The sequence below is a fragment of the Pristiophorus japonicus genome, chromosome 9 (assembly GCF_044704955.1).
Source record: "Pristiophorus japonicus isolate sPriJap1 chromosome 9, sPriJap1.hap1, whole genome shotgun sequence".
NCBI lineage: Eukaryota > Metazoa > Chordata > Chondrichthyes > Pristiophoridae > Pristiophorus > Pristiophorus japonicus.
Window position 1 is genome coordinate 215,604,900 of NC_091985.1, and position 23,808 is coordinate 215,628,707.

Here is a 23,808-nt window from a genome sequence, read left to right on the forward strand (position 1 = left end):
GGAGTTGTGTACAGACCTCCAAACAGTAGTAGTGATGTTGGGGAGGGCATCAAACAGGAAATTAGGGGTGCGTGCAATAAAGGTGCAGCAGTTATCATGGGTGACTTTAACATGCATATCGATTGGGCTAACCAAACTGGAAGCAATACGATGGAGGAGGATTTCCTGGAGTGCGTAAGGGATGGTTTTCTGGACCAATATGTCGAGGAACCAACTGGGGGGGGGGGTGGGGAGGCCACCTTAGGCTGGGTGTTGTGTAATGAGAGAGGATTAATTAGCAATCTCGTTGTGTGAGGCCCTTTGTGGATAAATGTGAGGTTATCCACTTTGGTGGTAAAAACAGAGAGACAGACTATTATCTGAATGGTGACAGATTAGGAAAAGGGGAGGTGCAACTAGACCTGTTTATTTCATCTAATATTTCAAATTCATCGTTATTATTCATTCATGGGATGTGGGTGTCACTGGCAACGCTGTAACCAGGAATGTTGAGCTGTCATTCCTGTAGTTCTTTTAGCCATGTCTCACTAATAGCTACAATATCATACTCACACATGTCCATCAGTGCCCTCATCTCATCTGCCATCATTCCCTAGACTCCTTGCACTGGCATTGAAGTGTTTCTGAAGAGGGCTGTCTTATGATTAGAGAGTGTGTAGAATGGGCCTATACACTTTAGAGTTTAGAAGAATGAGGGGCGATCTCACTGAAACATACTGGCACTGGCATTTAGCACTGCCAAACTCCCTTGTTGTCTATTTTCTAGCCTTTGTTTCTTCTGCCTTCCAAACATTAGCAAAATCCCCGGTGAGGATATCAGTCCCGGTCCTGTTGAGGGGCAACCGGCCCGGCACGTACAGGTCCCATCTCCTCCAGAAATGGTCCCAAAGTCTCAGGAATCTAAAGACTTCCCTCCTGCACTATCTCTCCAGCTGTGCATTCATCTGTTCTATCTTCCTATTTCTGTACTCACTAGTACGTGGCACCAGGAGTAATCAAGAGATTATGACCTTTGAGGTCGTGCTTTTAATCGCTTTCGTAGCTCCCTAAAATCTGCCTGCAGCTGAGCAACCCGTGGTACTGTGGACTTGGCATTGGTTGCACTCCCCAGTGCAAACATCGGGCTCACCAGTATCCGGAACTGAAAACCGTTAGTGAGTCAGGGGACTCCTGCCCCACCTGCCTGGTCCTCCTTGTCTGTCTGGCGGTCACCCATTCCCTCCTATACCTGCACTCACTTAAGCTGCAGGGTGAACACCCCCCGAAACATGCTATCAACAAAGTTCTCAGCCTCACGGACGCACTGTGGTGAGGGTTTTTGCTTCTACCACCCTTTCAGGCAGTGAGTTCCAGACCCCCACCACCTTCTGGATGAAGAAATTTCCCCTCAAATCGCTTCTAAACCTCCCCCCCAATTACTTTAACCCTATACACCCTCGTTGTTGACCCCTGTGCTGAGGGAAACAGGTCCTTCCTATCCGCTCTATCTAGGCCCCTCATAATTTTATAGACCTCATTAAGTTCTCCCCATATACTCCTCTGTTTCAAAGAAAACAAACCCAGCCTATTAAGCAGGTTGGTGGGCAGGAGGAGGTTGCAGAGATAGGGAGGGGCGAGACCCTGGAGAGATTTGAACAAGAGGATGACAATTTTAAAGGCTGGTGCCACCAGCCATCTCGCCCAGCACAGAATGTGACTCACTGCCAACAGGAAGGATGTTACCTTAACTACTACAAATGCATAATGAGAAGAAATCAATCACTGTACATTTAACTAACAGCAAAGTGGAAAGAGGGAATTGAATGACCTTTAAACACCTAGTCCACTTGGCACTGAAGTACCTGAAACTCATAATAGGAACTCGAGGGACCCAAAATACTGACAAATGTTAAACTGTTTTGTTGAGAAAAGAAATTGCGATCTAACTTTTAAAAGATAAATAGTTTAACAGGGGTTCACACTGACTCACCTGACTGGCTGACTCAGGATCCAACCCTCAAGCACCGCGATTGGTTGCAGAACATTCTGCTCCCTGGGCCCTCCGGCCTCTGAGCTCTCTTCCTGTTGGTTTCCAGGGCAATTAATCACCACTCGCCAACATCATGCTGCCAGATTGAGTTAAGTGCTCAGAGGAAGAAATAAAATGAGGCCGTGAATCTGAGAAATAAAATTGGAGAAGCATGATTAAATGAACGAGGAGAGGCAAAATAAACTAAAGAGTACAATCCAAAAGGAGGTGCATGAACAGTGAGATTTGCGGGTATATGTGCACAAATCTCTGAAGGTGACAGGAGTGGTTGAGAAATCAGTTAATAAAGCTTACGGAATCCTGGGCATCATGGAGTACAAAAGCAAGGCGGTTATGATGAACCTTTATAAAACACTGGTTCAGCCTCAACTGGGGTATTGTGTCCAATTCTGGGCATCGCACATTAGGATGTTAAGGCCTTAGAGGGTGCGGAAAAGATTTACAAGAATGATTCACGAGATGAGGGATTTCAGTTACATGGGTAGACTAAAGAAACTGGAGTTGTTCTCCTTGGAGCAGAAAAGGTTAAGAGGTGATTAGATTGAGGTATTCAAAATCATGAGGGGTCTGGACAGGGTAGAGAGAGAAACTGAGGAGACAGCAGAGAGCAAAATTCACCAGAACCCCTCCCTCCCTGTGTTTGGGCTCATTCGAAAGGAAATTTAAGTTGGGACTATCTGCCAAAAAGTTTGGAATTCTAAAGTGCTTATGGAAGAAACTACGAACTTTAATAGAATTATGAACTTTTACAAGACAAATTCAAGCCTGTGGGCAGACCTAGGGAACTAAAGAAGCCCACTTGATTATTGGGACTGTCTGGATGTGAGGACTGGGTTAACCTGTCTGGATGAATGAGTATTTGGAAATCTTCCTCCACAAGAGACATTACCATCACAGTATCACCCAGAGATAGCTCCCCATCAACATGGGTCTGGACAAACCATTTTCAGCAGAAACATCACAAAGAGGCCCAATCCAGCCTGTATGCGAAAGACTAAGCACAAAAGGACATTGCAATTACCAAATTAATATTTCCATCAGGAAACAGTTTTTCGAAGATCAACCCACCCAAGACATATCAACTTTAACAAGCCCGACAAAATATTACAAAGAAGAACCAAGCCCGCCAAAATTATACAAAGGATTGTGAAGAGATTTGGTGGCAAGATTAGAACACTGAAATCGTATAACTGGCCACTGTTTCCAACAGAGGTTGGTGGGGAGAGGGGTGTTCGCTACTACCTCATCAAGACAAGGAGCGAAACCAACATGACAGTTGTAAAACTAACTTCTCCAGCCTCGAAGGCTTGAAGTCCTGAAGGAAGGAAGAACATCACCATCTACCATTAACTATCAAAAGGATTGGTAAGCATAAGTCCCTGCCCTGGAGTCTAACCTAGCTAGAATTAGGTATTGGGAGGTGGGAGGTATAATTTTACTGCAGCCCCCTTTGAATGTGTAGTGTAAGGTACTTTATTAGAGTGATTATAAGTTTGACCTTGTACCTTTCCTTGTATTGTTCTTTGTTAGAGTAATTGTTAAGTTTGGCTGTGTATTTTCTTACTAGAGTAATAAGCCTGTATTACCTGGACTGTAATAAAACCAAAATTCTTTGCATCAAACCAGTGTCCCCTGCACTTTTGTCACACCCCCAAATAAATCCAGAGTACAGAACCCAAGAGAGAGGGAGCGATTCAAAACTGCTCAAGTTGGTCAGAAGGGAACCTGACCCCCTCATAGAGACCACAACACACCCCAAACACCGCCACCCCCCACCCTTAGTGGCAAATGAACCAAAGGCGATGCAAGAAAAAACTTTTGTACGCAGAGAGTGGTTAGGATCTGGAATGCACGGCCTGAAAGGGTGGTGGAGGCAGACTCAATCACAACTTCCAAAAGGGAATTGGATAAGTATCTGAAAGAAAAACATTTGCAAAGATCGGGGGAAAGGGTGAGAGTGTGGGACGAGCTGGGAGCCGGCACGGGCTCGACGGGCTAAATGGGCTTCTTCCATTCTCTGATTGTGTGAGCAGAACCTGTTTAAAGGGGCAGGGTCACTGTGCCTGTTTAAAGGGGCAGGGTCACTGTGCCTGTTTAAAGGGGCTGGGGCTTCTCTTCTGAGGCAGTTCCTCAGAGTCGAGGATGACTTGCTTCCACATTCTCAGGTGACTGAAGAATCCAATGCGGGACTTACAGTCCCTGTCACAGGTGGGAACAGATGGTGGTTGAAGGAACGGGTGTCACTGTCGACTCTTGGCTTCAGCTTGCTCCCGGCGAAGAGACTCGAGGTGCTCAGCGTCTTCCCGGATGCTTTTCCTCCACTTAGGGCGGTCTTGGGCCAGGGATTCCCAGGTGTCGGTGGGGGATGTTGCACTTGTTCTGCATCGGCGCACATTCAGAGACTGAACTCCAAGTCATAGTCAACATCTTCACTGAGGCCTACGAAAGCATCGGCCTGACACGAAACATCCGTAAGACAAAGGTCCTCCACCAACGTGACCCCACCACACAGCACTGCCCCTCCCCGCCCCCCCCCCAGTCATCAAGATCTATGGTGCGGCCCTGGACAACATGGACCACTTACTTTCCATACCTCGGGAGCCTATTAGAAGCAAGGGCAGACACCGACAATGAGATTCAACACCGCCTTCAGTGCGCCAGCGCAGCCTTCGAGCGCCTGAGGAAAAGAGTGTTCGAAGATCATGCCCTCAAATCTGTCATCAAGATCATGATCTACAGGGCCATAGTGATACCTGCCCTCCTGTATGGCTGAGACGTGGACCGTATTCAGTAGACATCTCAAATCGCTGGAGAATTACCACCAACGATGTCTCCGCAAGATCCTACAAATCCCCTGGAAGGACAGACACACCAACGTTAGCGTCCTCGATCAGGCCAACATCCCCAGCATCGAAGCACTGACCACACTCGACCAGCTCTGCTGCGTGGGCCACATCGTTCACATGCCTGACACAAGACTCCCAAAGCAAGCGCTCTACTCAGAACTCCTACATGGCAAGCGAGCCTCAGGTGGGCAGAGGAAGCATTTCAGTAACACCCTCAAAGCCTCCGTGATAAAATGGAACATCCCCACCAACACCTGGGAGTCTCTGGCCAAAGACCATCCTAAGTGGAGGAAGTGCATCCGGGAGGGTGCTGAGCACCTCGAGTCTCGTCGCCTAGAGCATGCAGAAAACAAACTCGGGCAACGGAAAGAACGTGCGGCAAACCAGTCCCACCCACCCATTCCTTCAACGATTGTCTGTCCCACCTGTGACAGAGACTGTAATACCCATATTAGACTGTTCAGTCATCTAAGAACTCACTTTTAGAGTGGAAGCAAATCTTTCTCGATTTCGAGGGACTGCCTATGATGATGATGATGATGATGCACTTGATGAGGCTTTGAGGGTGTCACTGCCTGTTTTTAAAGAGGCGGTGTCCCTGGGACGGTTTAAAGGGGCAGTGTCTCTGAGACTCACAAAGGTGCAGTGTCCCTGTGCCTGTTTAAATGGGCAGTGTCTCTGTACATGTTTAAAGGGGAAGTGTATCTGCGTTTGTTTAAATTTGCAGTGAATCTGTGCCTGTTTAAAGGGAGAGGGGGTGAAATTTTGCTACTTTGTATCTCCCATTAACATTCCCAGCTGGTGAAATGGGATGCAAATGAGTTTGCGACTGGGCGCAGTGAGAACAGCGCTTTCCGCTAAATTTGCCGGGAGTTTTGCAGCGACGGTAAGACGTTGCACCCCGCTCTGCTGTGCTCAGTGAGGCTGACGTCATCATCATGCACAGTGCCCCGGAACAAAAATTGTCCCTCGCCCCCTGGTCCTGTGCCTGGCACTGATGATGATAGCAGTCGGGCTTCAGTCGGATGTCAGCTGGTGGAGCGCTACTTACAGGCCCCAGCATCTGGTTTACTTTTAGTTGGCCAATAATGCTTCTTTCTTAGTTTCACATAGTCTCTGTGCCTGTTTAAAGGGAGAGAGTCTCTGTGTCCATTTAAAGGGACAGTTTCTTTGGATTCTCTTATTACTTCAAACCGGTATGCCCCGCTTTGTGATTTGGAGAACACGACAGGCAGTGAGGTCAGCAACAGTGATACCAAACCTCAATCCTAATATTAGCATCTTGGAAAAGGTAAGAGGAAGGCTGAAAAGTCCAAGAGGACGTTGTTTGAACAGCCAGAGCAAGAGCAAGAGGCAATGGGCAATCCTCATTGGGGACTCCACCATCAGGCACACAGGCAGCAGCCTATGTAGAGGTAAGGCTCTGTCAAGAGCAGTCTTCTGTTTTCCAGAGACCAAGGTAACTGATCTCCAGCATTGTGTGGAAGAACTAATGAAAGGGGAATGTCAAGATATTTAGTAGGTTTACATATTGGAACTAATGGTATCATGGATAGAAGTCCATTTGTGATACAGGATTCCTACAAAAGCCTCATAAATGTCCTTCAGCAAAGGGATGCAAGGTTAGTAGTCTCCGGGCTGAGGGGGGAAAGGGGTACTGAGGTGAATGATCAGCCATGATCTTATTGAATGGTGGTGCAGGCTCGAAGGGCCGAATGGCCTACTCCTGCACTTATTTTCTATGTTTCTACGTTACCAGTCATGTCCCGATCGATGGAGAGAAATAGCCAAAACCTTGGGATTCAACATCTGGCTTCAGGACCTCTGCAAAAAGAAGCAGCTTCACTTCATCAATAATTGGGAGGTTTTCGCTGGACAAGGTAAGTTGTTTAGGAGAGACAACCTCCATCTTAACTTCTTGGGAGCTAAAAGGTTGGCAGAGGGTGCTGAATTATCCCAGAGTTCAGCAAGGGGATAGTGTAGATAAGTTCAAAGTTAGCCTTATTGCACGTGATAATTACATAGAAGCAAAGCATGAAGTTAAACCAGTTAGGAAGCAAACAAGAATTAATAACTAAGAAATAGATGGGAGACTTTTAAATTGCCTTTATGTAAATGCAAGGAGTATTGGAAGCAAATTGTTAGAATTGTAATCCTGTGCTGTGTTGGAGAATTTAGATGTATTGTGTATTTCTGAGACATGACTAGATGACAATGATGGCAGACATTCACCTAAAGGTCTACAATGGTTTGAGAAAGGATAGTGTAGGTCAAAGGGGAGCTGGGGTTGCTATTTCAATCAGTGAGAATCGAACAGCTAGAGAGACTTGATATTGCCTCATTAGGCATAGCTGAAGCGATCTGGGTTCAAGTGGACCAAGCTGACGGGCAGGGATTAATTATCGGTAATTGCCTGTATTTTTAATTGCTCACTGCACTCTGGAATGGTTCCTACAGATTGGAAGGAGACTAATGTAGTCCCCATTTTTAAAAAAGGAGACAATGCAGACCCGGGTAGCTATAGGCCCATCAGTTTGACATCAGTAATAGATAAAACTCCGGACCCCATGAAGTCTCATGGCTTCAGGTCAAGCATGGATAAGGAAATATCCTTCTGATTACCACCTACCGCCCTCCCTCAGCTGATGAATCGGTACTCCTCCATGTTGAACACCACGTGGAAGAGGCACTGAGAGTAGCAAGGACACAGAATGTACTCTGGGTGAGGGACTTCAATGTCCATCATCGAGTGGCTCGGTAGCACCACTGCTGGCCGAGTCCTGAAGGACATAACTGCTCGACTGGGCCTGCAGCAGATGGTGAGAACCAACTCGAGAGGAAAAACCTACTTGATGTCGTCCTTACCAATCTACTTGTTGCAGATGCATCTGTCCATGACAGCACTGGTAGCAGCGACCACTGCAGAGTCATTGTGGAGATGAAGTCCCGTCTAGATACGGAGGACACCCTCCATTGTGTTGTGTGGCACTACCACCGTGCTAAATGGGATAGATGCAAAACATATCTAGCAGTTCAAAACTGGGCATCCATGAGGCGCTGTGGGCCATCAGCAGCAGCAGAATTGTATTCCATCACAATCTGTAACCTCAAGGCCCGGCATATCCCTCACTCTACCATTACTATCAAGCCTGGGGACCAACCCTGGTTCAATGAAGAGTGTAGAAGAGCATGCCAGGAACAGTACCAGGCACACCTGAAAATAAGGTGCCAACCTGGGGAAGCTGCAACACAGGACTACATGCATGCTAAAAAGCAGAAGCAGCATACTATAGACAAGGCTAAGCAATCCCACAACCATCGGATCAGATAAAAGCTCTAGTCCTGCCACATCCAGTCGTGAATGGTGGTGGTCCATTAAACAGTTAACGGGAGGAGGAGGCTCCATGAATATCCCCATCCTCAATGATGGCGGAGCCTAGCAAATAAGTGCAAAAGAAAAAAGGCTGAAGTGTTTACAACCATCTTCAGCCAGAAGTGTCAAGTGATCCATATCGGCTTCCTCCCGAGGTCCCCACCATCACAGAAGCCAGTCTTCAGCCAATTCGATTCACCACGATATCAAGAAACGGCTGAATGCACTGATACAGCAAAGGTTATGGGCCCCGACAACATCCCGGCTGTTGTGTTGAGGACGTGCTCCAGAACGAGCTGCAACTCTAGCCAAGCTGTTCCAGTACAGCTACAACACTGGCATTTACCCAACATATAGAAAACTGCTCAGGTATGTCTGGTCCACAAAAAGGACAAATCCAATCCAGCCAATTACCGCCCCATCAGTCTACTCTCAATCATCAGCAAAGTGATGGAAGGTGTCAACAGTTTTATCAAGCAGCACTTACTCAGCAACAACCTGCTCACTGATACCCAGTTTGGGTTCTGCCAAGACCACTCAGTTCCAGACCTCATTACAGCCTTGGTCCAAACATGGACAAAAGAGCTGAATTCCAAAGGTGAGGTGAGAGTGACTGCCCTCGACGTCAAGGCATTTGACCGAGTGTGGCATCAAGGAGCCCTAGTAAAACTGAAGTCAATGGGAATCAGGGGAAACATTTTCCACTGGCTGGAGTCATACCTAGTACGAAGGAAGATAGTTGTGGTGGTTGGAGGTCAATCATCACAGCCCCAGGACATCGCTGCAGGAGTTCCTCAGGGCAGTGTCCTAGGCCCAACCATCATCAGTTGTTTCATCAATGACCTTCCTTCCATCATAAGGTCAGAAGTGGGGATGTTTGCTGATGACTGCAGAGTGTTCAATTCCATTCGCAACTCCTCAGATAATGGAGCAGTCCATGCCCGCATACAGCAAGACCTGGACAACATTCAGGCTTGGGCTGATATGTGGCAAATAAAATTTGTGCCACACAAGTGCCAGGCAATGACTATCTCCAACAAGCGAGAGTCTAACCACCGCCCCTTAACATTCAATGGCATTACCCTCGCCGAATCCTCTACCATTAACATCCTGGGGGTCACCATTGACCAGAAACTTAACTGGATCAGCCACATAAATACTGTGACAACAAGAGCAGGTAAGAGGCTGGGTATTCTGCAGTGAGTGTCTCACCTCCTGACTCCCCAAAGCCTCTCCATCATCTACAAGGCATAAGTCAGGAGTGTGATGGAATTCTCTCCACTTGCCTGGATGAATGAAGCTCAACACCATCCAGGACAAAGCAGCCCACTTGATTGACACCCCATCCACCACTTTAAACATCCACTCCCTCCACCACCGGCGCAACGTGGCTGCAGTGTGTACCATCTACAAGATACACTGCAGCAACTCGCCAAGGCTTCTTCAGCAGCACCTTCCAAACCCGCGAACTCTACCACCTAGAAGGACAAGGGCAGCAAGCACGTGGGAACACCACCACCTCCACGTTCCCCTCCAAGTCATACACCATCCTGATTTGGAAGTATATTGCCATTCCTTGATTGTCGCTGGGTCAAATTCCTGGAACTCCCTCCCTAACAGCACTGTGGGAGTACCTTCACCACACGGACTGCAGCGGTTCATGAAGGTGGCTTACCACCATCTTCTCAAGGGCAATTAGTGATGGGCAATAAATGCTGGCCTTGCCAGTGACACCCACATCCCATGATCGAATAAAAAACTCGCAGCCCAGCAATGTGTTCAGCACAGAATGATCCCACACAAATCTATTCCCCACTAACACTTTCCACATTCATTCACTAGAAACAGCCCAGTGCCCGCGAGTAATTGCAGCTCTGTGTCTGACTTCAGTTAAACACACAACTCAAAACATTGTAAAGAGAAAACAAACCTCATTATAGTTCAACAGTCTATTCATGAGCAGTGAACCCTTCACCCCAACTCCTCATTCACCCCTACTCTCCAACCCCCCCTCACCCCAACTCCTCATTCACTCCTACTCTCCAACCCCCTCACCCCAACTCCTCTCTCGTCTTCCATTGACATGAATGGATCGTATACTGACAATTGATATCTGTCAGAATTTGAAAGATATTTACAAATGCATCGAGGGGCTTTTAGAGTTTGGATCTTTCTTTATTCTGTCCACTCGAGGAGTTAGATAAACAATTTTCTCCTGTGAATAAAAAGCTGGAGTATTGGGCCATGATGTGTTTACTTGTTCATCTTATTGTCTCTAAATATTTAATCTTGTGGTTTCAGACACAAGATAATCAAGCTCATAATAGATTGTCTTTTACTGATGTTATTAACAGCACTGCAAAATACAGACAGTATAGTTACCTGATCCGGAGAACGGGGATAATACAGTGAATTCAGAGCTCTCTGCTCCCCAGGTCTGTTCTAACAAGCTGCGGCTACACTGGTGATATTTATGTTTACTACATTCATGATCTGACCCTGCTCAAACCATAACCAGGATATCTGTGCATTGTTCTGACTGTGACCACATGGCTGTGTCTCTATCACACACAGACACCGTTTCCTTGTTTTACATCTCCATACACAGACCGTCTCTTTACACATTACACATCACCCAGTCCAGGGTGGCCAGCTCTCTAGTTGGCTCTTGATATATTGGTCTAGAAAACCATCCCTTATACACTCCAGGGAATCCTCCTCCACCATATTGCTACCAGTTTGATTAGCCCAATCTATATGTAGATTAAAGTCACCCATGATAACTGCTGTACCTTTATTGCACACATCCCTAATTTCCTGTTTGATGCCATCCCCAACCTCACTATTACGTTTGGTGGTCCATACACAACTCCCACTAGCGTTTTCTGCCCTTTGGTGTTCCACAGCTCTACCCATTATAGATTCCAAATCATCCAAGCTAATGTCCTTCCTTACTCTATTGCATTAATCTACTCTTTAACCAGCAACGCTACCCCACGAGATTCGGCGGCAGTTGGTGAGGCGCGAGTCCGGGGTCGGAGGCCTATAAAAGGCCCAGCGGCAGCGAGAGGCGTACTTGTGCAGCTACAGGGAGAAGGCAAAAAAGAAGTAGAAAGAAACAGAAAGGTGATGTCACAGCCAAGGGGGTAAATGATTGGCTGGTGATTGGTGAGTAGTTTTTCTTCTCTTCTCTTCTATAACAGTAAGTAAACTTTAGCATTGTTGTTGCCTATCTAAGGGTTAAATCATGACAGGACAGCTTGGTCGTGTGTTATGCTCCTCCTGTAACATGTGGGAACTCAGGGACGACTCCAGTGTTCCTGACGACGACGTGTGTGGGAAGTGTGTCCGCCTCCAGCTCCTGACGGACCGCATTGCGGAGTTGGAGCCGAGGGTGGATTCACTCTGGAGCATCCACGATGCTAAGAATGACGTGAGTAGCACGTGTAGCGAGTTGGCCTTACCGCAGGTGAAGGGTCCACAGCCAGATAGGGAATGGAAGACCAGCAGGAAGAACAGTGCAAGGAAGGTAGTGCAGGGGTCCCCTGTGGTCATCCCCCTGCAAAACAGATACACTGCTTTGAGTACTGTTGAGGGGGATGACTCATCAGGGGAGGGCAGCAGCAGCCAAGTTCATGGCACCGTGGCTGGCTCTGTTGAACAGGAGGGGAGGAAGAAGAGTGGGAGAGCGATAGTGATAGGGGATTCAATTGTAAGGGGAATAGATAGGCGTTTCTGCGGCCGCAACCGAGACTCCAGGATGGTATGTTGTCTCCCTGGTGCAAGGGTCAAGGATGTCTCTGAGCGGGTGCAGGACATTGTAAAAAAGGAGGGAGAACAGCCAGTTGTCATGGTGCACATTGGTACCAACGACATAGGTAAAAAAAAAGGGATGAGGTCCTACGAAACGAATTTAAGGAGCTAGGAGCTAAATTAAAAAGTAGGACCTCAAAAGTAGTAATCTCGGGATTGCTACCAGTGCCACGTGCTAGTCAGAGTAGGAATCGCAGGATAGCGCAGATGAATACATGGCTTGAGCAGTGGTGCAGCAGGGAGGGATTCAAATTCCTGGGGCATTGGAACCGGTTCTGGGGGAGGTGGGACCAGTACAAAGCGGACGGTCTGCACCTGGGCAGGACCGGAACCAATGTCCTAGGGGGAGTGTTTGCTAGTGCTGTTGGGGAGGAGTTAAACTAATATGGCAGGGGGATGGGAATCAATGCAGGGAGACAGAGGGAAACAAAAAGGAGACAAAAGCAAAAGACAGAAAGGAGAAGAGGAAAAGTGGAGGGCAGAGAAACCCAAGACAAAAAACAAAAAGGGCCACTGTACAGCAAAATTCTAAAAGGAAAAAGGGTGTTAAAAAAACAAGCCTGAAGGCTTTGTGTCTTAATGCAAGGAGTATCCGTAATAAGGTGGATGAATTAACTGTGCAAATAGATGTTAACAAATATGATGTGATTGGGATTACGGAGACGTGGCTCCAGGATGATCAGGGCTGGGAACTCAACATCCAGGGGTATTCAACATTCAGGAAGGGTAGAATAAAAGGAAAAGGAGGTGGGGTAGCATTGCTGGTTAAAGAAGAGATTAATGCAATAGTTAGAATGGACATTAGCTTGGATGATGTGGAATCTATATGGGTAGAACTGCAGAACACCAAAGGGAAAAAAACGTTAGTGGGAGTTGTGTACAGACCTCCAAACAGTAGTAGTAATGTTGGGGAGGGCATCAAACAGGAAATTAGGGGTGCATGCAATAAGGGTGCAGCAGTTATAATGGGTGACTTTAATATGCACATAGATTGGGCTAACCAAACTGGAAGCAATACGGTGGAGGAGGATTTCCTGGAGTGCATAAGGGATGGTTTTCTAGACCAATATGTCGAGGAACCAACTAGAGGGGAGGCCATCTTAGACTGGGTGTTGTGTAATGAGAGATGATTAATTCGCAATCTCATTGTGCGAGGCTCCTTGGGGAAGAGTGACCATAATATGGTGGAATTCTGCATTAGGATGGAGATTGAAACAGTTAATTCAGAGACCATGGTCCAGAACTTAAAGAAGGGTAACTTTGAAAGTATGAGGTGTGAATTAGCAAGGATTGATTGGCGAATGATACTTAAGGGGTTGACTGTGGATGGGCAATGGCAGACATTTAGAGACCTCATGGATGAACTACAACAATTGTACATTCCTGTCTGTCGTAAAAATAAAAAAGGGAAGGTGGATCAACCGTGGCAATCAAGGGAAATCAGGGATAGTATTAAAGCCAAGGAAGTGGCATACAAATTGGCCAGAAATAGCAGTGAACCTGGAGACTGGGAGAAATTTAGCAGAGGAGGATAAAGGGTTTGATTAGGGCAGGGAAAATGGAGTACGAGACGAAGCTTGCAGGGAACATTAAGACGGATTGCAAAAGTTTCTATTGATATGTAAAGAGAAAAAGGTTAGTAAAGAGAAAAAGGTCCCCTGCAGTCAGAATCAGGGGAAGTCATAACGGGGAACAAAGAAATGGCGGACCAATTGAACAAGTACTTTGGTTCGGTATTCACTAAGGAGGACACTAACAACCTTCCGGATACAAGAGGGGTCAGAGGGTCTAGTAAGGAGGAGGAACTGAGGGAAATCCTTCTTAGTCGGGAAATTGTGTTGGGGAAATTAATGAGATTGAAGGCCGATAAATCCCCAGGGCCTGATGGACTGCATCCCAGAGTACTTAAGGAGGTGGCCTTGGAAATAGCGGATGCATTGACAGTCATTTTCCAACATTCCATTGACTCTGGATCAGTTCCTATTGAGTGGAGGGTAGCCAATGTATCCCTACTTTTTAAAAAAGGGAGAGAGGAAACAGGGAATTATAGACCGGTAAGCCTGACATCGGTAGTGGGTAAGATGATGGAATCAATTATTAAGGATGTCATAGCAGCGCATTTGGAAAGAGGTGACATGATAGGTCCAAGTCAACATGGATTTGTGAAAGGGAAATCATGCTTGACAAATCTTCTAGAATTTTTTGAGGACAAGGGAGAACCAGTTGATGTGGTATATTTGGACTTTCAGAAGGCTTTCGACAAGGTCCCACACAAAAGATTAATGTGCAAAGTTAAAGCACATGGGATTGGGGGTAGTGTGCTGACATGGATTGAGAACTGGTTGTCAGACAGGAAGCAAAGAGTAGTAGTAAATGGGTACTTTTCAGAATGGCAGGCAGTGACTAGTGGGGTACCGCATGGTTCTGTGCTGGGACCCCAGCTGTTTACACTGTACATTAATGATTTAGACGAGAGGATTAAATGTAGGAGCTCCAAATTTGCGGATGACACTAAGTTAGGTGGCAGTGTGAGCTGCGAGGAGGATGCTATGAGGCTGCAGAGCGACTTGGATAGGTTAGGTGAGTGGGCAAATGCATGGCAGATGAAGTATAATGTGGATAAATGTGAGGTTATCCACTTTGGTGGTAAAAACAGAGAGACAGACTATTATCTGAATGGTGACAGATTAGGAAAAGGGGAGGTGCAACAAGACCTGGGTGTCATGGTACATCAGTCATTGAAGGTTGGCATGCAGGTACAGCAGGCGGTTAAGAAAGCAAATGGCATGTTGGCCTTCATAGCGAGGGGATTTGAGTACAGGGCATTGGTGAGGCCACACCTGGAGTATTGTATACAGTTTTGGTCTCCTAACCTGAGGAAGGACATTCTTGCTATTGAGGGAGTGCAGCGAAGGTTCACCAGACTGATTCCCAGGATGGCGGGACTGACCTATCAATAAAGACTGGATCAACTGGACTTGTATTCACTGGAGTTCAGAAGAATGATAGGGGACCTCATAGAAACGTTTAAAATTCTGATGGGTTTAGACAGGTTAGATGCAGGAAAAATGTTCCCAATGTTGGGGAAGTCCAGAACCAGGGGTCACAGTCTAAGGAGAAGGGGTAAACCATTTAGGATCGAGATGAGGAGGAACTTCTTCACCCAGAGAGTGGTGAACCTGTGGAATTCTCTACCACAGAAAGTTGTTGAGGCCAATTCACTAAATATATTCAAAAAAGAGTTCGATGTAGTCCTTACTACTAAGGGGATCAAGGGGTATGGTGAGAAAGCAGAAATGGGGTACTGAAGTTGCATGTTCAGCCATGAACTCATTGAATGGCGGTGCAGGCTAGAAGGGCATATTGGCCTACTCCTGCACCTATTTTCTATGTTTCTACCTCCTTTTCCTTTCTGTCTATCCTTCCTGAATATTGAATATCCCTGGTTGTTGAGTTCCCAGCCTTGGTCACCCTGGAGCCATGTCTCCGTAATCCCAATTACATCATATCCGTTAACAGCTATCTGTGCAATTAATTCATCTACCTTATTACAAATGCTCCTCGCATTGAGACACAGAGCCTTCAGGCTTGTTTTTTTTTTTACACACTTTGTCCTTTTTAGAATTATGTTGTACTGTGACCCTTTTTGATTTTTGCCTTTGATTTCTCTGCCCTCCACTTTTCCTTATCTCCCTTCGACCTTTTGCTTCTGCCCCCATTTTACTTCCCTCTGTTTCCCTGCATAGATTCCCATCCTCCTGCCATATTAGTTTAAGCCCTCCCCAACAGCACTAGCAAACATCGGTTCCAGTCCTGCCCAGATGCAGACTGTCTGGTTTGTACTGGTCCCAGCTCCCTCAGAACCGGTTTCAGTGTCGCTGTCATAGGAATTTGAATCCCTCCCTCTTACACCATTCCTCAAGCCACGTATTCATCTTAACTGTCCTGCTATTTCTACTCTGACTAGCACGTGGTACTGGTAGCAATCCTGAGATTATTACCGTTGAGGTCCTACTTTTTGTTTTAACTCCTAGCTCCCTAAATTCAGCTTGTAGGACCTCATCCCGTTTTTTTTACCCATATCATTGGTACCTATATGCATCACGACAATTGGCTGTTCATCCTCCCCCTCCAGCATGCCCTGCAGTCGCTCCGAGACATCCTTGACTCTTGCACCAGGGAGGCAACATACCATCCTGGAGTCTCAATTGCGGCCGCAGAAACGACCATCTATTCCACTTACAATAGTATCCCCTACCACTATAGCTCTCCCACTCTTTTTCCTGCCCTCCTGTGCAGCAGAGCCACCCATGGTGCCATGAACTTGGCTGCTGCTGCCTTCCCCTGATGAGCCATCTCCCCCAACAGTATCCAAAGTGGTACTGTTTTGGAGGGAGATGACCACAGGGAACCCCTGTACTACCTTCCTACTGCTGCTCTGCCTGATGGTCACCCATTTCCTATCTGCCTTTGTAATCTTTACCTGTGATGTGACCAACTCACTAAACGTGCTATTCATGATATCCTCAGCATCGCAGATGCTCCAGAGTGAATCCATACGCAGCTCCAGTGCCACAATGCGGTCTGATAGGAGCTTCAGCTGGATACACATCCCGCACACATAGTCAGGGAGCACTTCCAGTGTCCCTGATTTCCCAAATAGCACAGGAGGAGCATGACATGGGTCTGGGCTCTCCTGCCATGCCTTAATCCTTAAATTAACTTAATTTGGCAACAATGCCAAAGGTTACCTACTTTTAAGAAAAGAAAGAGATAAATTACCCACCAATCCACCAGCCAATCACCAATCACTTACGCGCTTGGCTGTGATGTCACACTTCGATTTCTTTTTACTTCTTTTATTACTTTCTGCCCCTGCTGCAGCTGGCCGCTGCTCCAAGCTGCCGCTGCCCTTTGTGCTCCCGCGCCCGCTCAGGTCTCGCGATGCTGGCTTCCTTCCGACGTACCAATGTCAGTCTTCTCCATCAAGCCAACATCCCCAGCATTGAAGCAATGACCACACTCGACCAGCTCCTTTGGGCAGACCACATTGTTCGCATGCCTGACACAACACTTCCAAAGCAAGCGCTCTACTCGGAACTCCGACACAGCAAGCGAGCCCCAGGTGGGCAGATGAAATGTTTCAAGGACACCCTCAAAGTCTCCCTGATAAAGTGCAACATCCCCACCGACACCTGGGAGTCCCTGGCCAAAGACCACCCTAAGTGAGTGGCGGTGTGAGCTGTGGGGAGGATGCTAAGAAGCTGCAGAGTGACTTGGACAGGTTAGGTGAGTGGGCAAATGCATGGCAGATACAGTATAATGTGGATAAATGTGAGGTTATCCACTTTGCTGGCAAAAACACAAAGGCAGAATATTACCCGAATGGCGGTAGATTAGGAAACGGGGAGGTACGAGACCTGGGTGACATGGTACATCAGTCATTGAAATTTGGCATGCAAGTACAGCAGGCGGTGAAGAAGGCAAATGGCATGGTGGCCTTTATAGCTACAGAATTTGTGTATAGGAACAAGGAGGTCCTCCTGCAGTTGTACAGGGCCTTGGTGAGGCCTCAACTGGAATATTGTGTCCAGTTTTGGTCTCCTAATCTGAGGAAGGACGTTCTTGCTATTCAGGGAGTGCAGCGAATGGTCATCAGACTGATTCCCGGGATGACAGGACTGACATATGAGGAGAGACTGGATCGACTGGGCCTGTATTCACTGGAGTGTAGAAGGATGAGAGGGGATCTCATAGAAACAGGTAAAATTCTGATGGGACGGGACAGGTTAGATGCAGGAAGAATGTTCCCGATGTTGGGGAAGTCCAGAACCAGGGGACACAGTCTAAGGATAAGGGGTGAGATGAGGAGAAACTTCTTCACTCAGAGAGTTGTTAACCTGTGGAATTCTCTACTGCAGAGAGTTGTTGATGCCAGTTCAGTGGATATATTCAAGAGGGAGTTAGATGTGGCCCCGACTGCTAAAGGGATCAAGGGGTATGGAGTGAAAGCAGGAAAAGGGTACTGAGGTGAATGATCACATTGAATGGTGATGCAGGCTCGAAGGGTCAAATGGCCTACTCCTGCACCCTATTTTCTATGCATCTAGGAGGACGCTGAGCACCTCGAGTCTCGTCACCGAGAGCATGCAGAAATCAAGCGGAACCAGTATGCGGCAAACCAGACTGCCCACCCACTGTCTGTCCCACCTGTGACAGAGACTGTAATTCCCAGATTGGACTGTTCAGTCACGTGAGAACACACTGAGTGGACCAAGTCTCCCTCGCTCCGAGGGTCTGTCTGTGACGTGACTGGAACCCTGAAGCCCCGCCCACTCATTCTTCCTGGCCAAGGGCCGCGCATGCGCCGTAACTCCGCCTGTGGAAGATGGCGGCCAGTGACCCCGCTGACCCGGGCCTGTCACTGCGGGACAAACAGGGGGGCTGCGGGCTCTGATTCTACGCCTGAGGCCTACACCGGGTGTTTATGAAGATTCCCAGCCCACCCCCGGGTCCATATCTCCCCGCAGCGCCCATAATCTCCTACCGCCTTCCGGAAGCACCGAGCTCCGTCTTCACCGCCCGCGCATGCTCAGTGAGGGAGACCCGGGCTCAGCCCCGCCCCTCGCACACTCTGATTGGTTGGAGGACCCACCGCCCGCTCGGTCCTCCAGTCCCGCCCCCGCTCTTCCTATTGGTTGAGAGCTGCCGTCAATCACCCAGGCAGTGTGAGCTGTGCATGCGCGGACGGTGCGGGCCCAGGCCCCGAACAAGAACCTGCGGCTCCGGCCTTTCCCCGGGCGGGGGGGGGGCAGCTGCGGGGCTTTCTCCCGGTGACAATCCGGGGGACGTCCGCCATCTTGGGAGGCTGAGGGGGCAGCAGGGCGCATGCGCGGTACTTTCCCTGGGCCAGGAGGAGAGAATGTTGTGAATTTCTATCCTGGACTCACAGTCAGGGCTTTTGTAAACTGCTGTTCCAGGCTGTGAGAGAAGGCGGGCAGCATTTACAGGCCGCAAACTCACACCCAACATCACATCCAGGTCTGACACACTCACTCCATTCATCAGGAACCCAATATCATCGGCCTTTCAATGTGGAAGGAGAAATGTTTGTCTGTTGTGTCTGTGGGAAAAGATTTCAAACATCAGTGTGACTGGAAAAGCACCAAGACACACACACACTCGAGTGAGAGTGTTCCAGTGCACTGACTGTGGAAAGAGCTTTAACTAGTTACACAGCCTGAAAAAACATCGCACCATTCACAGCGGGGAGAAACCGTACACGTGTTCTGTGTGTGGACGAGGCTTCAACTGATCGTCCAACCTGGAGAGACACAAGAACACCTGCACCATGGAGAAACCGTGGGAATGTGGGGACTGTGCAAAGGCATTTAATTATTCATCTGACCTGATAAATCATCAACGCAGTCACACCGGGGAGAGGCCATTCATCTGCTCTGTGTGTGGGAAGGGATTCACTCGGTCATCCCACCTGCTGACACACCACCAAGTTCACATCGGGGAGAGGCCATTCACCTGCTCCGTGTGTCAGAAGGGATTCACTCATTCATCCAACCTTCTGACACACCATCGAGTTCACACTGGGGAGAGGCCATTCACCTGCTCCGTGTGTGGAAAGGGATTCACTCGTACATCCGACCTTCTCAAACACCAGCGAATTCAAACTGGGGAGAGGCCGTTCACCTGCTCCGTGTGTGAAAAGGGATTTAATCGATCATCGAACCTGCTGGCCCACCATCGAATTCACACTGGGGAGAGGCCGTTCACCTGCTCCGTGTGTGAAAAGGGATTTAATCGATTATATAACCTGTTGACACACCAGCGAGTTCACCTGTGTCTGCAGGGGTTGGATTCTGCTCTTAGTCACATCCAAGACTGAACCATCTTCATTATGACAGTTGGGTTTTGTTTTTGCTGATATTAATAACCTTATAACTGGGTTGGAGTTTAATATTCTGGATAAATAGCTGTTTGACTTGTCGGGCTGCTGTGTTCCTTTAAGAACCACTGTCTGGTCTTTCCCCGTAATTTCTGATGAGAGTCCCTGAATTATTTTACAATAAAATTATGACCTTTTACTTCAATCCTAAATTGATCTTTGGTACAAAATCTATAATTCCGTGTCTAAAAGGTTCCATTGATTAACATCTCCAATGAGAAAGTGCTGATTAATCCTTTGCAGACAATTCTTACTGACATGCACATTACACACAGTGGCACCTCCATCATCCACCAGAAAGAAGGGAAATGGGAATCAGAGACCCTTAAGTGTTGCCCCTCCTGTCTGGTACAGCAATCCTGTTGGCACGGGAATGAAGGCTATCTAGGGAAATCAGGGATAGTATTAAAGCCAAGGGAATGGCATACAAATTGGCCAGAAATAGCAGCGAACCTGGGGACTGGGAGAAATTTAGAACTCAGCAGAGGAGGACAAAGGGTTTGATTAGGGCAGGGAAAATGGAGTACGAGAAGAAGCTTGCAGGGAACATTAAGGCGGATTGCAAAAGTTTCTATAGGTATGTAAAGAGAAAAAGGTTAGTAAAGACAAACGTAGGTCCCCTGCAGTCAGAATCAGGGGAAGTCATAACGGGGAACAAAGAAATGGCAGACCAATTGAACAAGTACTTTGGTTCAGTATTCACTAAGGAGGACACAAACAACCTTCCGGATATAAAAGTGGTCAGAGGGTCTATTAAGGAGGAGGAACTGAGGGAAATCTTTATTAGTCGGGAAATTGTGTTGGGGAAATTGATGGGATTGAAGGCCGATAAATCCCCAGGGCCTGATGGACTGCATCCCAGAGTACTTAAGGAGGTGGCCTTGGAAATAGCGGATGCATTGACAGTCATTTTCCAACATTCCATTGACTCTGGATCAGTTCCTATCGAGTGGAGGGTAGCCAATGTAACCCCACTTTTTAAAAAAGGAGGGAGAGAGAAAGCAGGGAATTATAGACCGGTCAGCCTGACCTCAGCAGTGGGTAAAATGATGGAATCAATTATTAAGGATGTCATAGCAGCGCATTTGGAAAATGGTGACATGATAGGTCCAAGTCAGCATGGATTTGTGAAAGGGAGATCATGCTTGACAAATCTTCTGGAATTTTTTGAGGATGTTTCCAATAAAGTGGACAAAGGAGTACCAGTTGATGTGGTATATTTGGACTTTCAGAAGGCTTTCGACAAGGTCCCACACAGGAGATTAATGTGCAAAGTTAAAGCACATGGAATTGGGGGTAGTGTGCTGACGTGGATTGAGAACTGGTTGTCAGACAGGAAGCAAAGAGTAGGAGTAAATGGGTACTTTTCGGAATGGCAGGCAGTGACTAGTGGGGTACCGCAGGGTTCTGTGCTGGGGCCCCAGCTGTTTACATTGTACATTAATGATTTAGACGAGGGGATTAAATGTAGTATCTCCAAATTTGCGGATGACACTAAGTTGGGTGGCAGTGTGAGCTGCGAGGAGGATGCTATAAGGCTACAGAGTGACTTGGATAGGTTAGGTGAGTGGGCAAATGCGTGGCAGATGAAGTATAATGTGGATAAATGTGAGGTTATCCATTTTGGTGGTAAAAACAGAGAGACAGACTATTATCTGAATGGTGACAGATTAGGAAAAGGGAAGGTGCAACGAGACCTGGGTGTCATGGTACATCAGTCATTGAAGGTTGGCATGCAGGTACAGCAGGCGGTTAAGAAAGCAAATGGCATGTTGGCCTTCATAGCGAGGGGATTTGAGTACAGGGGCAGGGAGGTGTTGCTACAGTTGTACAGGGCCTTGGTGAGGCCACACCTGGAGTATTGTGTACAGTTTTGGTCTCCTAACTTGAGGAAGGACATACTTGCTATTGAGGGAGTGCAGCGAAGATTCACCAGACTGATTCCCGGGATGGTGCGACTGACCTATCAAGAAAGACTGGATCAACTGGGCTTGTATTCACTGGAGTTCAGAAGAGTGAGAGGAGACCTCATAGAAACGTTTAAAATTCTGACGGGTTTGGACAGGTTGGATGCAGGAAGAATGTTCCCAATGTTGGGGAAGTCCAGAACCAGGGGTCACAGTCTAAGGATAAGGGGTAAGCCATTTAGGACCGAGATAAGGAGAAACTTCTTCACCCAGAGAGTGGTGAACCTGTGGAATTCTCTACCACAGGAAGTAGTTGAGGCCAATTCACTAAATATATTCAAAAGGGAGTTAGATGAAGTCCTTACTACTCGGGGGATCAAGGGGTATGGCGTGAAAACAGGAAGTGGGTACTGAAGTTTCATGTTCAGCCATGAACTCATTGAATGGCGGTGCAGGCTAGAAAGGCTGAATGGCCTGCTCCTGCACCTATTTTCTATGTTTCTATGTTTCTATGTCCAGTCGAAGTAATGGGATGAGTTAAAGATATTTACTCAGATGGGCGGGTGATGGGAAGTGGTGTTCCACAGGGATCGCTGCTAGGATCACTGTTCACCATTTACATAATTGATTTGGACTTGAGAATCAGAGGTACAATTTCAAAATTTGCAGATGGCACAAAATTGGGTGGTGTAGTTAATAATGAGGAAGACTGTGATAGCATCCTTGTAGAATTATTTAGTTGTGTTAAGTAAATAGCAGCATCTTTTGATTTGCTATGACTGATCACATCACCATAGAGTTATGTGCAAAACAAAAATCATTTAACAGCTCCCAAATTCAGAATTGTCAGATTCAAACTCAACTTTTTTCAAGTACAATCTAACATTTCAAAAATTATAATGGATGTCGGCGAGATATTAGGACTGTTGTTTAACACAATCCAAATACAGTGACACATAGAGAGATGGGCAAGTGTAGCTTCACAGTAAAACCTTTCAAGCCTCACTAAAAACTGGCAGACTGTTGACTAATGGAGTTGTGATCTTTGTAAATTAAGAAAGGAAATGCATGGAAATGTGTCAAAGAGTTCATTTACAGAGTGGGACATCATCTCCCGTTGATTTCTGTTTCTGACACTATGCAACAGAAAAAGATAATTACAACACGACAAGTCCTCTGCGATAGGGGGATGTTTCCTCTCTTTAAAGAGCCATGAAATAATTCATCCGTACCTTGCACTCCCTGCATGGTCTGTGTGGATCGACAGCCGGATCCTCTGCTGGGATCCACTGTGGTGTCTCACGGGGGCCATCACAACCATCAAAGATTTACTGATAGATTAACTCCTGTGTCCTCAGCCCACAGGTTTAACTTTATGGACAGTAAGTTCTGGAATGTAATCCTTTTTAGTCAGTGGCATTTCTCTATTTGGAGTTCCAGCTCTTACTCCTTCCCCTAGTTTACCAGGAGTTCACTGATCAGGTGTCCCTTCATTTATTTGCGAAGGTTGTTATTTTCTCCATCCTGGGATCCCGGGTCTGCAGTAGCGGTCGCGATATGTGGTTATAATGGAATGGACACCAGATTGGAAAGTCTGTCAATCTATGTCTGCCCTTCTGTCTGTTCCCTCTGTCCCGCAGAGCTGTATTAGCGGGGTGTATTTGCACTTCCGGGAGCATAGCCATTGGTCACTCTTAACCTCCTGCCTTGAACACAATTATTCTCAGACCATTCATCATGTTCCCTCCAAACTCTCCGGGATTCTGGCATTACAATGTGGTACAATACACACAACAATGCCTTGTTATTATCTCATGTGTGTTCTTAATGTGAACCATTACTGTTATGTATTTAACCCCTTGTAACCTGTATTACACTAC

At 47.1% G+C, this 23,808-nt stretch overlaps 2 protein-coding genes across 5 annotated transcripts in view; one reads left to right on the forward strand and one right to left on the reverse strand.

Annotated features, from left to right (window-relative positions):
* Positions 1-23,808, reverse strand: part of LOC139273627 (gastrula zinc finger protein XlCGF57.1-like) — a 70,339-nt gene that overhangs the window by 17,781 nt on the left and 28,750 nt on the right. For 2 of the 4 annotated variants that reach the window (XR_011595259.1, XM_070890599.1), the window contains exon 3: positions 1,970-2,157. The gene's annotated coding sequence lies outside the window, so the exon portion shown is untranslated. Of the gene's footprint in view, positions 1-1,969; positions 2,158-16,877; positions 18,169-18,608; positions 18,665-23,808 lie in introns of those variants that run through there. The other 2 variants (XM_070890600.1, XM_070890601.1) reach the window with 2 other exon arrangements.
* Positions 19,413-19,961, forward strand: LOC139274122 (zinc finger protein 774-like). The gene has a single exon (XM_070891165.1). The coding sequence runs from the start codon at positions 19,413-19,415 to the stop codon at positions 19,959-19,961; it is 549 nt and encodes a 182-aa protein (XP_070747266.1).

Coding starts and splice junctions, on each gene's coding strand:
- LOC139274122 (XM_070891165.1), top strand. CDS start 19,413: ATGGAGAAACCGTGGGAATGTGGGGACTGTGCAAAGGCATTTAATTAT.